General features: G+C 38.1%; 1 protein-coding gene across 5 annotated transcripts in view; it reads right to left on the reverse strand.

The window, feature by feature from the left end:
• Spag16 (sperm associated antigen 16) overlaps positions 1-17067 on the reverse strand; it is an 809062-nt gene that overhangs the window by 437746 nt on the left and 354249 nt on the right. For all 5 annotated transcript variants that reach the window (XM_040753382.1, XM_040753381.1, XM_040753385.1 and 2 more), the window contains one exon: positions 7973-8116. In XM_040753382.1, the coding sequence (XP_040609316.1) occupies positions 7973-8116 (144 nt within the window). The remainder of the gene's footprint in view (positions 1-7972; positions 8117-17067) is intronic.

The following is a 17067-nucleotide window of genomic DNA, read 5'->3' on the forward strand; positions in this document are numbered from 1 at the left end:
CAAATCTTCTCATTGTATATTATATGTATTCTCATAAACATGAAACTGAATCCAACTTCCTAGGACTGCTGTAATTCAAACCTATCTGGTAAATTGTCTCTACTGTAGCAATAGAGACACGAGTGTTATAGTGTAGCTAACCACTTCATCATTAGATTTGAGGTTTGTGCCACAGGAAGAGATTCCTTGATTGGTGCTGTAGTCTTGGTAAGAATCCTTTGGATGATGTCTTTTTTAAGGCCCCATATAGTCTAGAGTAGAACCCGTTATTGTGATTTTGATAAATGGTCAAGCTGTCAAACAGTCTTCTGAATATTTATGTTTATATTCATAGGCCTGGGCTGCTCTTAGCGTTGGTCAGAGAAGCTTCACTTTGCAATGGACAACAGTAAATGGAAAGAAAAAAACTGGCCAAACTGCCTAGGGAAATAGACCAAATGAGAAGCTGTAAGTGGGATTTCCATATTATCCCCCACACACCCTTCACAACATCCCATGGCTCAGTGAACGCCACTGCAGAAGAGATGAAATAACACAGAGTTGGAGGATGGGGGAAGGGGCTGTGAAATGCTGGCTTCTGGAAATGCCATGGCTCTCACAAGCATGGATTCCCAGAAGCTGGGTTTAAATGCACACAATATCCACAAGATCAAGCCAACCAAAATCCTCATATAGAAGGGGCACATTAACTCCAGGCCCTACTCATTACTGAGGAATTACTAGCAGTTGATAGCTGAGGGAGGGACAGTCCTTTATTGAATATATGACCCATGCTCATATCCATGTACAAACAGGCAGACCTAATTGGGCCTAGTGAGTTAAGTTAAAAGACTTGACACTGTAATTGGGTATAGTTTCAGGAGTATTAAGGTAGGGGACAGATCTGATTAAATTTAGTTACATACACATACAAAATTCTCAAAAATAGAGAATTTTTGGGGTGGTTTCGAGACAGGGTTTCCCTGTATTGTTTTGGAGGTTGTCCTGGAACTCACTCTGTAGACCAAACTGGCCTCGAACTCACAGAGATCCCCCTGCCTCTGCCTCCCAAGTGCTGGGATTAAAGACGTGCTCCATCAACGCCAGGCTAAGAAAATATCTTGAAGGCACAGGGAGTTGGTTGTTTAGTGTTACACTGACAGCTTCCATTTTTGTCTGTTTTTGTTGTTTGTATGACAGATGCAATCTTACTTAAGAGGATGATAAGCCTTTCATTGGCGACATGAGTGACAAATTGTCTCAAGTTTCTTATTTGTCTATCTTCTCAGTTGACTTGTGACAGTTTCACTCCCATGGTGTTTTTTTGTTTTGGTTTGGTTTTTTGTTTTTTGTTTTTTTAGTACAGCCGGTCCTTTGAAATCTTAACAAGAAGGCTACATAAACATTACCTGTATAATGACACCAGTTGATATGCTAACATGGAGGAGAGGAAAAAAAAGTCCCATGCCTACATTAAGAGCTACAGTCACTCAATGACTGCTCAGAGATGGGGAATCCAGTTTTCTCTACTAGTGAGCTCTCTGGTAGGTTATTCAATACAAAGGGGTCAATCCCAAGCACATGTCCTATTGAAGATAACACATACACAACAATAATAAATAAAGAATAAGAGATCATGAATTTAGAGGGAGTAAAGGGACACAAGGAAGAGTTGGAGGGAAGAAGGGGTAATGGAAATGATGTAAATGCAGTACTCATGTATGAAATTATAAAAAATTTAAATAGATCATGAATGACCTAAAGCTTTCTGTGTGCTCAGTTAATGAAGTAGAAGAACTATACAGATGAATATATTTAATATTCCTCTATTGTCTGTGTAATTTCAATTACTCCACAGGCTGTATCTCTCTCAAGGCTTTAATATTTGAGTCCAATGACTGAATTTTTTCATTATTGAGTCCTGCTTGTAAGGTTTTCTCCTTATTCTGTTTTTTTTTACTATATTCTCTGAGACTTCAAAAGACATTAGATTTATTTTATTGCATGTAACCCTTCTTTTTCCATTATTAGCATTGTGATAACTGTTAAACTGTTTACATATTTGAGATGTTTGCTGTCAAAGGGGAACAGGAAACAGAGAGCAACTTCAGCTGGTCAGGTGTACTACTGTCAGATCAAGTAGGATTGACCTCTAAATTTTTCTATACTTTTCTATATGTATGTTTGTGTGTACCTGTGTCTTTATATGCCATATATGTAGGAAACTGTGAAGATCAGAAGAGGTTATTGAATCCCCTAAAGCTGGAATTACAGGCAGTTATAAGCTACCTAATACAGGTGCTGGGAAACAAACTTGGAACCCTTGGAAGACAAACACAAGTTCTTAACTACCGACTCATCTTTCCAGCTTAGGTTGTGAGCTTTTGGAGTATTTTTTTTTGCATTTTGTATTTTGTTTTGTTTTTGTTTCTTTTTACATAAGTCAGTGTACCTGAAGAAAAGTAGCCATTGAAACAGCTCTTAGATGTCAAAAAGAACTTGGCTCTAAGACCCTATTTCTGAAACTACCACACTCTTTGGTCATGGGACATAGTTCTCAAATTGGTACTGACAAGGAAGCTTTTTCCTTATTGGTAACTATGAAGTTTGTTGAAGGGGAAAATCAGAATTACCCATCTGTGAATGTTGTAGAGTACAATAACAACCAGTGTGGCAAGATATGCCCACATATACAATAGTGGCACAAATATTATGGGGTAACCAACTATTTTCTGATTGGGTTTAAGGCCCACTGCACAAGGGGATGTGTACGCTGGTACTTTAAATTTGACTAAGAGCACATAGTTGGAAACTCACAGGTCCAATGAGTAAACTTGCTACCATTATTCTGCTAAATAGATACCATATAAAAATGCTCTTTAAATTAATATCTTTGTACAAAACATTAGTATACCAATTAGACTTCATTAGATAAGTTTCCTTGTGCAGTCAATGGTGGTTAACTCAGAAATTCACAACTGATAAAAATCCAGAGAATAAGTGTTAGTAGCTTGTTCAGTCACAAATGGAACAATTTTATCAGACTTCCCATCCCCAAGACTCAGGCAGCATCATGGAAAACAGAATTAAATTGTTATATGAACCAGAGATCAGAAAGGACCAGAGTGATATAGTGTCTTCTGAATGTGACAAGACAGCTACACTCATGAACCCACAGCAGCTATGGTTGCATGCATAAGATCTGCAGATAACCAAGACAGCCAACATTCTAGCATAGCAGCAGGAGGTAAGCTTATGACTCTACCCACAACTCAGGAGATATTAACAGTAGATGGCTGCTATGGAAAAGTCAGTTTTCTTTAAGATTGTGGCCCCTGGGAGAGTAATCACACTCCAGAGGACAGCCCCACACATATGGATAGGAAAAACTAGACTCTGAGGGGTTCATTTTAAAAGAGACAACAGGAAGCTGAAATTGGGAAGGGTTGGGGAGGTAGAGATGGATCGAGGAGATGTTAAGGGGAATAATGGTGTTAGATATCATCAGAATACATTCTATGAAAGATTTGAATCAGTAAAAATATTCTTTTTTTCAATTACAAAGGCTTTAGTGGCAAATATGTTTTAGGAAAAAAAATCCGTCCTGTAAGTACAATATTTTTAAAGTAGCTCTCAAGTTGGCTGAGAACATATCCAGCTAAAAGTTATAGAAGCCAACAAAAAAAGAGCAACACAAACTGACAAGAAAATTTACAAGTTCATTTATATACAACTAGAACAGGAGGTAAGCCAATGCTAATACATCCTATTTTCATCCAAGTTGTTGTCTGTGGAAGAAAACTTGATCATAGTTTGCACCGAGGGAGATTATTATTACATTCATTACCAGTGATTGATTCCATTGAATTCAGTTGGTTAAAACATTCTTTTAAAGTTTGATATTTTTCACTTTTGAAAATTGATTGATCATATCCTACATTTATATAACAACTTTCAGTAATTTTTACCCCACTACATCCCCCACCAAAACCTTTCTTATTCCCCACAAGCCAAGTTTTAAAACACACAAAACTTAAGTCTAAATGTATCAAAGATCTCAGCATAAATCCAGCCACACTGAACCTGTTAGATGAGAAAGTACCCTTGAACAAACTGGTACAGTAGACCGCTTCCTGAACATAACACTAGTAGCACAAACACTGAGATTGACAATTAATAAATGGGACCTCCTGAAACTGAGAAGCTTCTGTAGGGCAGAGGACACAGTCAGCAAGACAAAAAGGCACCCCATAGATTGGGAAAAGATATTCACTAACCCCACATCTGACAAAGGGCAGATCTCCAAAATGTACAAAAAACTCAAGAAGGAAGTCTCTAAAACACCAAAGGATACAATTAAAAAGTGGGGGACTGAACTAAATAGAGAATTTTCAATAGAGGAGTCTAAAATGTCTGAGAGACACTTAAGAAAGTTCTCAACACCCTTAGCCATTAGGGAAATGCAAATCAAAACAACGCTGAGATATCATCTTACTTCTGTCAGAACAGCTAAAATCAAAAACACCAATGACAGCTTACGCTGGATAGGATGTGGAGAAAGGGGAACACTCATCCATTCCTGGTGGGAGTGCAAATTTGTAAAGCTACTTTGGAAATCAGTATGGAGATTCCTCAGGAAAATGGGACTAAGTCTACCACAAGACCCAGCAATTCCACTCTCAGGAATATACCCAAAAGATGCCTATTCACACAACAAGGATGTCTGCTCCACTATGTTCATAGCAGCATTATATGTAATAGCTAGATCCTGGAAGCAACCTAGATGCCCCAAAACTGAAGAGTGGGTAGAGAAAATGTGGTACATTTATACAATGGAGTACTACTCAGTGGAGAAAAACAATGGAATCCTGAAATTTGCAGACAAATGGATGGCACTAGACGAAACCATCCTGAGTGAGGTAACCCAGTCACAAAAAGACAAACATGGCATGTACTCACTCATATATAGATTTTAGATATGAAACGGGAGTGTCAGCCTACAATCCCAGTGCCAGTGAGTCTGGGAAACAGGGAGGTTCCCAAGAGATATGCATGATATCCCAGAGAAGTAGAATGAGCCAAGATCTCCTGAGCAGATTTGGAACATCAGGGAAGGAGAGAGGGAATCAGGAAAAAGAGAGGGGTATACGAGGAGAGGAGAAGAAAGCATGGGAGAGCAGGAAGGTTGAGTTGAAGTAAGAATAGAGGAGGGCAGGATGAGAGATAACATAATAGATGGAGTCATTATAGCTTTGAGGAAAGAGCTGACACTAGTGAAATTTCCAGAGATCTACAAGGATAACACCAACTGGCAAACTAAGCAATAGTGGAGAGACTACCTTAATAGCCCCTCTGTGGGAACAACAGAACTTGGCCTGAGGCCCACTTCCCCATCAGCCTGGGAGCAGGAAGCTGTAAGACAATGTTTACTAAAAACATGTTTTCTAAAAACAATACAGTGCCCAGGGCCATAAGTTCCTGATAAAGGCTGGCCCACAGTAATGCCCTGAACTTGACCTTTTCCAAAGACTAACTGCCTCTTTCTGACCCACCCACCACCGTCTCTGGTGTCAGGGTTTATAATAACCAGCCAGGGTAGGAATAAAGGAAAGCCTTCTTTAGGAGCCTTCTGGAAGCCACTGATGGGTCTCTGTGTCGTCAATCCCCACACCCTCTCCGCATTCTTGGATACAGGCTGTGCAGAAGGCGCCGCACCCCTCCTTGATGATAAGGTTGATGACTATCTTATATGCCATCCTAGAACCTTCACCCAGTGACTGATGGAAGCAGAGCCAGATACCCACAGCTAAACACTGAACTGAACTCCTGGAACCCAGTGAAAGAGATGGAGGAGTGATGAGCAAAGGGGTCAAGACAGTGCTGGTGAAACCCACAAAGACACCTGACCAGACAAGGGGGAGCTCTTGAACCCCAGACTGATGGCTGAGAGGCCAAGAGAGGACTGACCCAGACTCCATGAATGTAGTGTCAGTGAGGAGGCCTCAGAAATCTCTGGGGCCTTGTGTAGTAGATCAGTGTTTACCATGGCGTACGAATGAACTCTGGGATCCCATTCCACATGGATGGATGCTCTCTCAGTCTGGACACATGGGGAAGAGCCTAAGTCCTACCTTGGATGAAATGACAGACACTAGAGATTTCCCCAAGGAGGGCCTCACCCACCCTGGGGAATGATATGGGGATTGGGTGGGGAACGAGAGAGGGGCTGGTGTAGGGACAAGGGAGGAGGGATGGGAGAGGGAGCGCTGGGATTGACATGTGAAGCATTCATGTTTCTAATTTAAATTAAAACATATATTGAGAAAAAATACAGATAAAAGCAGGAAAATAGTATCTTCAACAATAAACTGTTTTCAGAGACTAACTTAAGCAGGTAAAGAGAAAAATCAAATGTCACAAATCTAAATTATTTAAATTTCAGAAATCATTACTCTCTGTAGCTTTCTAGGGAAATGTTTTATATGAATACAGTTTCCAATAATGATCTATGAATATTAAGTATTATAAAATGTTTGAGGTCTTAACTACAAACTCTTTCAGAATTTATCACTACCCCAAGAACATTTCCAAAATTAGTTGTTGGTGATTGTTTTTAATCATCATCTGTCTTCAAGTATACCAGAAGAATATTTGCCATTAAAATGTCTCACTTAACAATGCATTTCCCTCATTGCTTTTATGCCATGCACTGTAGAAAACCATTGCAGCGCCATTCATAACCCTCTTTCTATAAGAAAAACTGAATGTGAATATAAATTTCTATTAAAAGTAAATAATCATATATCTAAAAAAATTTTAATTTCAGAAATTGACTGGGGAAATAGAAAGATCTATTAAAAGGACCACTGCTGGTCAGGCACTAATGAGAAAACATCTGAGTCCCTGGCTGTCATGGTAACAGGGCATTATCAAAATCTGATCAGTATGCCTAGGAGCCACTGAAGTGATGGGCTACGCTTCTAATTGTGTTGTTTCTACTTAGAAGATGGGCTCTGCGTTTCTAAGGGGTGAGAGGGTAGCAAGGCTGTGTTGATCAGATGACAGACGTATGACAAGTTCGTAAATTAAGTTCAAGTACACAGTACTGAGGATAAATTAAACCCATGGGAAGGTTTCAAAAAATTCTAAAAATAAAAAAAAAACCAAAAAACTACTTCAGTCTTATCATTGCCTTTTCAGATTTCTGAATAACTTGTTTACTTAATTTTAAAAATGGTTAATGTAAAAGGAACTTGGTGAAAACATGAGAATGATTCAATAAGGAACAAATTTACAAATGGAATAGTTTAGAAATGAACCCCAAAACCAAAAGTGATCAGGCTAGAGTAAAAAGGGTGTTTAAAAACTGTTAATGAATAACAATGGCTAGCTGAAGTAGTTACCCTTGCTGGTGTTAGTTGATAATGAGGCACAGGTAGACTTCTGTGTCTCCTGTGTGTTTAATAGCATTCTAGAACTCTATCCCTCACTGACTCTTTTGGATACATAATGTCAGTGAATTCTGAAGTGTGTTCAGATCTGTTCATTCTCTTTAATATCTTGAATACCATTGAATTTTAACAGAAATTGACCATGGCTTCCTGGTCTTTTCAGATAGATAGCCTAATTCCAAAAGGAAAACCTAAAGATTAACACAGACCCAGTAAACACTGACATGCATTATTGACTAGAATCCCATGTGCCCTCTCAGAGCCGGTACACATAAACAGCCTTAATAATGATTGTCCTAGAAGGCTGGTTACTCTTGTGTCAACATGTAGACTGAGTTTCACCTATCAATATCAAAGGAAACCAATCTACAGTTAGTAAAATGAAAGCCAAAGGCACATTTACCTACATCATTCTGCATTGTGAGAAAGGGGTAAAATTTCAGAGAATATAAACAGCTTTTCTTTCTAAGCTATGGAGTGTGTCAACAGACGAGTCACTTTCCCTAAAGGAATCGGGCTGTGTAGGGATTGTGTTTACTGACCTAGGATGGAAGCAGCAGTCTGACAGCCAGTCAGTGTGGCCAGATCCGGTAAGAAGTACATTGCCCTTTGGGAGCCCCACCATCTTCCAGAGGCGATCCTCGCTACAGGAGACCAGAATATCTTTGCTGGGGTGCATGACGATACTGCATAGAGAGAGAAAAGGGGCATTATGGTTGGATGAAGGCAAGAAATTTCCCAGTGTGAATAAAGAAACGTCAGTGATTGCCCCACTTTAGCAGGGCAGGTTTAGAGTCTTTACCCAAAACAGACTATATACCCCAGCTATAATTTTACTAGCTTTCTAATTGCCATCAATTTAATCAAGTCATTGGACCTCAGATTCCTCATTTACAAAATGAATGACTGGATTTGGGTGATCATGTGTATATAAATCAGGGTTTAAGGCAATAGATTGCTTTTCTTTTAGGGGAGAGAAATGCACCAATGATATTTTTGTGTTAGGATATTTGGCCCAATAAGAAATTTATTACCGAGCCGGGTGTTGGTGGCGCACGCCTTTAATCCCAGCACTTGGGTGGCAGAGGCAGGCGGATCTCTGTGAGTTCGAGGCCCGGCTGGTCTACAGAGTGAGTTCCAGGACAGCCTCCAAAGCCACAGAGAAACCTTGTCTTGAAAAACCAAAAAAAAAAAAAAAGAAATTTATTACCAATAAAAATCATTTTCATAGTACAGTCTGTCTTCAAACAGGTATTATCTTGGAAAAAGTTAATCAATAATAAATACATATATATGATTTTTTAATAAATACTATTGAAATCTTAACTCAGTGATCCACTAACTTCTCAGTGAAAAGGAACTCAACTCTGGTAGCATGCTACTTAAGCTAACTTCAGTCAATGTGAAGTATACAAATTATGGAAATGAATTCGAGATGTATAAAGCAATCCCCACTTTATAAAGGCCTAGAGGGAAATGAAAAGGAAGGATATAAAATTAGTGATTAACACATTGAACACTATCTGAGCTGGACCCATCACTGTGACTATTAAATATAGGAACTAAATTATTGTAAAATGGTGTCTACCAAGTTAATGACTGATTTTCTGTCTATGGCAAAGCTTTAATCTTATTTATCCAGAGTCCCATCTATGCCTTAAGATTCAGTGAATGCACATGAGTCTCGTGTTAAGTAAATGCCAACTTCAAAAAAAGTAACCAATGCAACAAAATGCAAAATTTCTGTTCAGTCATTTCAGTCCCAATGTATAACATGCCTGCTTACCTAGACAGTACAATGAAACAAAACATAATTAAGAAATAATACTGCACAGTCATTTCTCTAGTCTTGTTATTTTGTTCTGGAATAGGGACTTTAAGGAATCAATTGCAGGGGAAGTTATGTGTCTGATCTATTACTCCAGGTCTTTCATGTTAAAAATTATATTCTCATTATCTATCGCTTACATCAATATATTTAAGCCTCAAGATCATGAACGGAAGTAGACTAGTGTCAGAGTTCACCAACATGCATTCACCATGGTGGAAGCTCTAGGTCTAGTGAAACTGTTTCACTTACCTTTTTCTGTACTTTGTTGCTCAAAATAAAGACAACGGAAGGGAAATTATTCATACTACAGTTCAGCACAATGTTGGTTTTGACTTTCAGAAGGCCAATTCATGAAAGAAATTTATTAAAGTTCCAACAGCTAAAGGATGCATTTATGGAACTTAATTAGAAGAAAAATATGATGAGAGGTAAAAATGTCAGATTGAAACGAATTCTGTATTCAGACGCACACTAGAAGGCACAGCAAATCCTTGGAGCTACCAAGTATGATGTATGCTGCCTCACAGCTTTCCTGGCAGACACTGGCACACTTGACTAGATGATAAATGACCCTCTTTAAGTGAAGATAACTAAAATCATTGATGTCTTTACAAACTTTGAGAGATAAGTTTCCAAAATGACTTTTGTGAGGGGAGCTATTTGTAGAAGGCAGACAGCAAGATATAAACAGAAACTCAATAAAAGCAAATCAGCTTAGAAATGTCCTTTCTGGCTCTCCTTCCACTCTGATGCTTCTTGTGTCACATAGCAACAAATTCTACTATCCCATATCTGTTTGTGTGTGTGTGTGTGTGTGTGTGTCTGTGTGAGCACACATGTGCGCACATGTGCACGTATGCTTGCATAGTAGTCCCCACTTATCTGCAAGGGACACAGTTCAAGTCACTCTACCCAGTGAACACCAAAAACCACGTATAGCACTGAACTCTCTATCCTTGGCACTGTTTTCATTTTCCTCTATGCACATAATTTATGATAAAGTTAAATTTAGAAATTAGGTGCAGAAAATGATTGCAGCAATAGCTAGTGATGAGATAGAAATATATAGCACATTTTCTGCTCATATCTTCCACTCACAAATGACTGTCTTTTCGAACTCCTCTCAGCACTTTCCATGCACTATGACCACAGATTTTGAAGCAGGACATCTGGCAGCTAAACCAGCACAACTGTACTTTTCTCCACAATTTTATGAACACATATGCTCTTACCCTGGATTTTGGCAACTTATTTTTATTTATTCTTAGCAATTTTGTCTTCTCTTAGTAAGCAAATAATGCCCTCCCTTTCAGTTAACCCAGGTACTTCATGGGACACATCTGACTTGTCAAGGACTTTTGCACTTATGGCTATTGTAAAGTTTTTAAAAATGCTTATTTAATCACAAGCACTTTGATATTGTGACTCTGGTGAATTCTAACACAAAGTGACTAAGTGCAGTGCACACAGAGTCTATTTGTTGGCAAGAGAGATATTTCTAATTCCAGCCAAGATGGAGCAGTCTAGCATAAGATTCTGTTGCTATATGCATATAATCATAAGCATTTTATATGTCATATTGCTTCTGTCTAACATTTTGGATCATGATTAGCATTGAATATATAATGTCATGTTAGGCAAAATCACGGATAAGGTTCTGTTCCTGTAAATTAGTGAAAATGTATGTATGCATGATATATATGTATGTATATATGTACACTGTATATATATATATATATATGTATATATATATACACTCTGTATACACATGTAAGGACATTTCTAAGCTGATTTGCTTTTATTGAGTTTCTGTTTATATCTTGCCATCTGCCTTCTACAAATAGCTCCCCTCACAAAAGTCATTTTGGAAACATATCTCTCAAAGTTTGTGTGTATGAAATATGAATATTTATATTTTTCTGATAAATATATGAACACTGATATATGACTCAAGCACTGATAATCTATTCTGCAAAGAATGTAACAATTTCATTTATCCATGAATAAATATTTAAAATAGTAGAAATATTTAAGCATAGCTGGAAGTAAAGAGTAATCAATAAGGACATGTTCTAACTATTCATTGAAAGCATCTATCCTGAAACAAGAGGTGAAAATCAAACATGAATAATTTAGAGGCCAAGAAGCAAGGGATATTTCCCCAAACAGAAGTAGAGCACCATCCCCAACTATCTTACCACTATCATCATCATCAATGGTAATGATATCAAACTCCCTTAAAATACCACACTTTGTACTAAATGTTTAATTCTTACAACTGTACAGAAAGCTCACAAAGAGGGGCTTCTGCTTGTTTTGTTCCTTATATTTTCAACCTCACCAGTGTGTGGCACATAAAACCTACTTAATAAATGTATGTCAGATATATGACTGAGTAATTAATACTGGTGTTGTTTATGTTACTCTTTGGATTCCATGTCAACATTTCCAGAGTGTGTATGTTGCTTAGTCTCACAGTTGGAAATGCATAGAAGCTGACTTTGAATTCCAGATGGTCTAGTTTCATGGCTTATGACATTAGTTGCCGCTGATATATATGCATTTTAATAATCTTTAGTTGTAAGTACATTACAAATACCAACAATTTATTTGGGAGAGCTTTTATATGTTATCATTCCTTTTATATGCTCATGTCATTTAGTCATTGCTAAATACAAATTAAAGAACTCATCTGGAAGATGAGCAATACCATAATATATAATAGTCTTAAACTAGAAGACCTACCCTTTGCAGCTAAGATGCCCTTTCTGTAGACACTAGAGAAATTAGGTGAGTATTAACTATCCTAAACCATTTACAGAGGCTTTTGCCAATATGGACTATAAGTTGCATTGATCATATTTACCTTCTTTTCTTATTCCAATATTATGAGTTTTGCATTGTCAGAAGCAATTGATGTTTTATTCAACTTTTTCCTGTAGACATCTATAATACATGTAGAAGTGTATTTGATATACATCAGTTCTTTAGGTGATTAATTCACTGAATATTTCCCCATCATATGCAGGCTTCAGCTTATATAATTTTGTTTATTTATAAATCCGTTTTTTAAGAAGCTGATGGAGTGGTGGAGTGGTAGCCAATACTTTATAGGAATCAATTATTTTATCATTACAATACTCCTATCAAATGGGTTAAGCACAGTCATAATTTTTGCAGATGGAGTTACTAGAGTGCATGGAGGTTAGATGATAAACAAGGTCATGAATTCAGGAGGTGACAGAGCCAGGAAATGCTACAAGAGGACTGCCTCCAGAGTGTGTATTCCTCAGTAAAGTGAGCTCAGAACGTCAATTATCCTTTTCTCTTTTTAGATAACAAGGGCAGAGAATGCTATCTTAGGGGATTTACTAAGATGTCCTTTGAAGTTTCTAAAGAATAGGTATGTATTTTAAAGATATCTATAACACTATATAGAAGGCTAAAATTGTTTGATTTTTGTCTGGAAACTGGACACTGGCTATGTTCAGATGGACAGAACGATGGATCAAATAAAACTGACTAAGAAAGAACTGCTTGTGGTCTGAAGAAGAGGCTGGCTTGCTTTTACTGTAAAGGGGCAGATTAGAAGCATTTTAATCTATAGGCCCTGAATGTCTGATGCAACTATTCAGTATGACCATAGTAGTATGAAGACAGCCATGGGGTAGGAAGCCCGGAACTATTCTCCAGTAAGAAATATACTTAGATTAACAATTATGGGGTAATTACTTAGGTCAGAGCTAGCCAGTAAGAAACAAGGCCAACAGCTTCATAATTAATATAGCCTCCTGTGTGTTTATTTGGGACTGATGCGGCTCTAGAACCAGGCTGGCAGGAAGGCTCCTCTCAAAGAAAGAAGCTTCTCTTACAGAATGGTGTCAGAGCGGGATTGAATTTCCATGTAGAATGACAAAAGCTTTAAAGGAATTTTAGAAACAGAAGAATGGAGAGAAGCACAGATTTTTGATAGTAGCATTTTTCTCAGGTGTTTTGCTAGCTACAAGCCGAGATTCACGGGACTCGCTTACTGGAGTCTTCCTGACTCGGCATAAAAAGAAAGAAAGAAAAAAAAAAACCCAGCAAGGTTGTTTTAAGAGACTCTGCTAATGATTAAAAGGTGTGTACGTACAGCTGGAAGTGGCAGCTTTTGCTGGATGTCAGCATGGACTGAGGCGGTAAGCTGGAGTCATGCTTACACCCGCCATCTTAAAAAAAAAAAGGCAGTTTAAAACAGCTGCGGTTTTACAGATAAGACACACGTGGCCAGAAAAACGTAAAGATTTACAGTAAAGTCAGACTTGGATGAACAAAACCTCTAAAGATTTACAGTGTATTTAAAAATATACGTGAGATTGAGAGAGAAAATGAAACAGCAAAGTGGTAAATAAATAGAAAAGCCAGCGTTGTGGTGGCGCACGCCGGTAGGATTTACTCCAGAGGCAGAGGCAGGCAGAATTCCAAAGAGAAACCCTGTCTCAGAGAAAAATAAATAAAAGTAAAATAAATAAAGTAATAATAGATAAATAAATAGGCCACGTAAAGATGGAAAATACCCTGAGAGCTTGTTTGGAGGTTCTAGCAGGGGAGCGCAGCTACTCGTATACCCTTGACAGAAGACCGGTCCTCCTCTATTCGGGGAAGGTCGTCCTCTTCGACCGAGCGCGCAGCTTCGGGAGGGACACACATGGAGCGGTGAGGGAGGAAGGGGACACCCGCCTAGCCAGCCAGATCAGCCGAATCAACCCTGGCGATCAATGGGGTGACAGATGTCGCAGCCAGATCGCCCTCACATTACACCTGACTTCTCAATGGAAACGATGAAAGCCAGAAGATCCTGGTCAGATGTCCTACAAACGCTAAGGGAACAAGGATGCCAGCCCAGACTACTATATCCAGCAAAGCTCTCAATTACCATAGATGGAGAAAACAAAATATTCCATGACAAAGCCAGATTTAAACAATACGTATCCATGAATCCAGCTCTACAGAAAATGCTAGAAGGAAAACCTAGAGCCAAGGAAGATAACTACATTCACAAAGACACAGGCAATATATAATCATACTTTACAAAACACTAAAAGAAAAAGGGAGGAGAAACAACACAAAATAACTTCACTAACAATAAATCAAGCGCAAACAAGGATCACCAATCAATGGTCATTAATATCCCTCAATGTCAACGGCCTCAACTTGCCTATAAAAAGACACAGACTAGCAGAATGGATACGAAGACAGAACCCTTCCTTCTGCTGCATACAAGAAACACATCTCAACAACAAAGACAGATGTTATCTCAGAGTAAAGGGCTGGGAAAAGATCTTCCAATCAAACGGCCCCAAGAAACAAGCGGGCGTAGCAATCCTAATATCTAACAAATTAGACTTCAAATTAAAATCAATCAAAAGAGATGAAGAAGGGCACTTCATATTCATCAAAGGAAAAATACATCAAGACGAAGTCTCGATTTTAAACATCTACGCCCCAAATACAAAGGCACCTACATTCGTGAAAGAAACATTACTAAAGCTCAAAATGCACATAAAATCTCACACACTAATAGTAGGAGACTTCAACACTCCGCTCTCACCGCTAGACAGGACCTCCAGACAGAAACTTAACAAAGAAACAAAAGAATTAATAGAAGTTATGACCCAACTGGGTTTAACAGACATCTATAGAACATTCCATCCAAATACAAAGGGATATACCTTCTTCTCGGCACCACATGGAACCTTCTCTAAAATTGACCACATAATAGGAAACATAGCAAATCTCCACAGATACAAAAAAATTGGAATAACTCCCTGCATCTTATCAGACCACCATGCATTAACATTAGAATTCAACAATAACACAAATCGCAGAAACCCTACAAACTCATGGAGATTGAACAATGCACAATTGCACCATCCCTGGGTAAAGGAACAAATAAAAAAAGAAATTAAAGACTTCCTCGATTTCAATGAGAATGAAGACACAACATACACAAACTTATGGGACACTTTGAAAGCAGTGCTGAGAGGAAAGTTTATAGCACTAAGTGCCCACATGAAAAAACTGGAGAACAGTCATACTAGAGAATTAATAGCACAGCTGAATGTTCTAGAACAAAAAGAAGCAAACTCCCCAGGAGGAGCAGACGCCAGGAAATAATCAAATTGAGGGCTGAAATCAATCAAGTAGAAACCAGGAAAACACTGAGAAGAATCAATGAAACAAAGAGTTGGTTCTTTGAGAAAATCAACAAAATAGACAAACCTCTGTCCAAACTAACCAAAAGACAGAGAGAGAACATGCTAATTAACAAAATCAGGGATGAAAAAGGGGACATAACAACGGACTCTGAGGAAATCAAGAGAATCATCAGGGCATACTTTGAAAATCTGTACTCCACAAAATTTGAAAATTTAAAGGAAATGGACAATTTCCTGGATAGATATCACTTGCCAAAACTAAACCAAGAACAGATAAATAATCTAAACAGACCTATAACCCCTAATGAAATAGAAGCAGTCATCAAAAGTCTCCCAAACAAAAAAAGCCCAGGCCCAGATGGCTTCAGTGCAGAATTCTACCAGAAATTCAAAGAAGAGCTCATTCCAATACTCGTCAAAGTATTCCACACAATAGAAGCAGGAGGCTCACTGCCAAACTCTTTCTACGAGGCTACAATTACCTTGATACCCAAGCCACACAAAGACACAACTAAGAAAGAGAACTATAGACCAATTTCCCTCATGAACATTGATGCAAAAATACTCAATAAAATACTTGCAAACCGGATTCAAGAACACATCAGAAAAATCATCCACCATGATCAAGTAGGCTTCATTCCAGGAATGCAGGGATGGTTCAACATTAGAAAATCTATCAATGTAATCCACCATATTAACAATCTGCGAAAGAAAAACCACATGATCATCTCACTAGATGCTGAAAAAGCCTTTGACAAAATCCAGCACCCCTTCATGATAAAGGTCCTAGAGAGATCAGGGATAACAGGAACGTACCTGAATATAATAAAAGCAATATACAGTAAACCAACAGATAACATCAAACTAAATGGAGAGAAACTCAAAGCAATTCCTCTAAAATCAGGAACAAGACAAGGCTGTCCACTCTCTCCATATCTCTTCAATATTGTACTTGAAGTTCTAGCTACAGCAATAAGACAACAAAAGGAGATAAAGTGGATACAAATAGGTAAAGAAGAAGTCAAACTTTCATTATTTGCAGATGATATGATAGTTTACATAAGTGACCCAAAAAACTCTGCAAGGTCACTCCTAGAGCTGATAAACACCTTCAGCAATGTGGCAGGATACAAGGTAAACTCAAAAAAATCAGTGGCCCTAGTATATACAGATGATGAAGTGACTGAGAAAGAAATCAGAGAAACATCACCTTTTACAATAGCCAAAAACAGCATCAAATATCTGGGGATAATGTTAACCAAGGAAGTGAAAGACCTGTATATCAAGAACTTTGTGTCTTTGAAGAAAGAAATCAAAGAAGATACCAGAAAATGGAAAGATCTCCCATGCTCTTGGATTGGTAGGATCAACATAATAAAAATGGCAATCTTGCCAAAAGCAGTCTATAGATTCAATGCAATCCCTATCAAAATTCCATCACAATTCTTCAAGGACCTGGAAAGAACATTAATCAACTTTATATGGAAAAACAAAAGGCCCAGGATAGCCAAAACATCCCTATACAATAAAGGAACTTCAGGAGGCATCACCATACCTGACTTCAAGCTCTATTATAGAGCTATAGTCCTGAAAACAGCTTGGTATTGGC

This window comes from Mesocricetus auratus, unplaced genomic scaffold (genome assembly GCF_017639785.1).
Source record: "Mesocricetus auratus isolate SY011 unplaced genomic scaffold, BCM_Maur_2.0 Super-Scaffold_100010, whole genome shotgun sequence".
Lineage (NCBI taxonomy): Eukaryota > Metazoa > Chordata > Mammalia > Rodentia > Cricetidae > Mesocricetus > Mesocricetus auratus.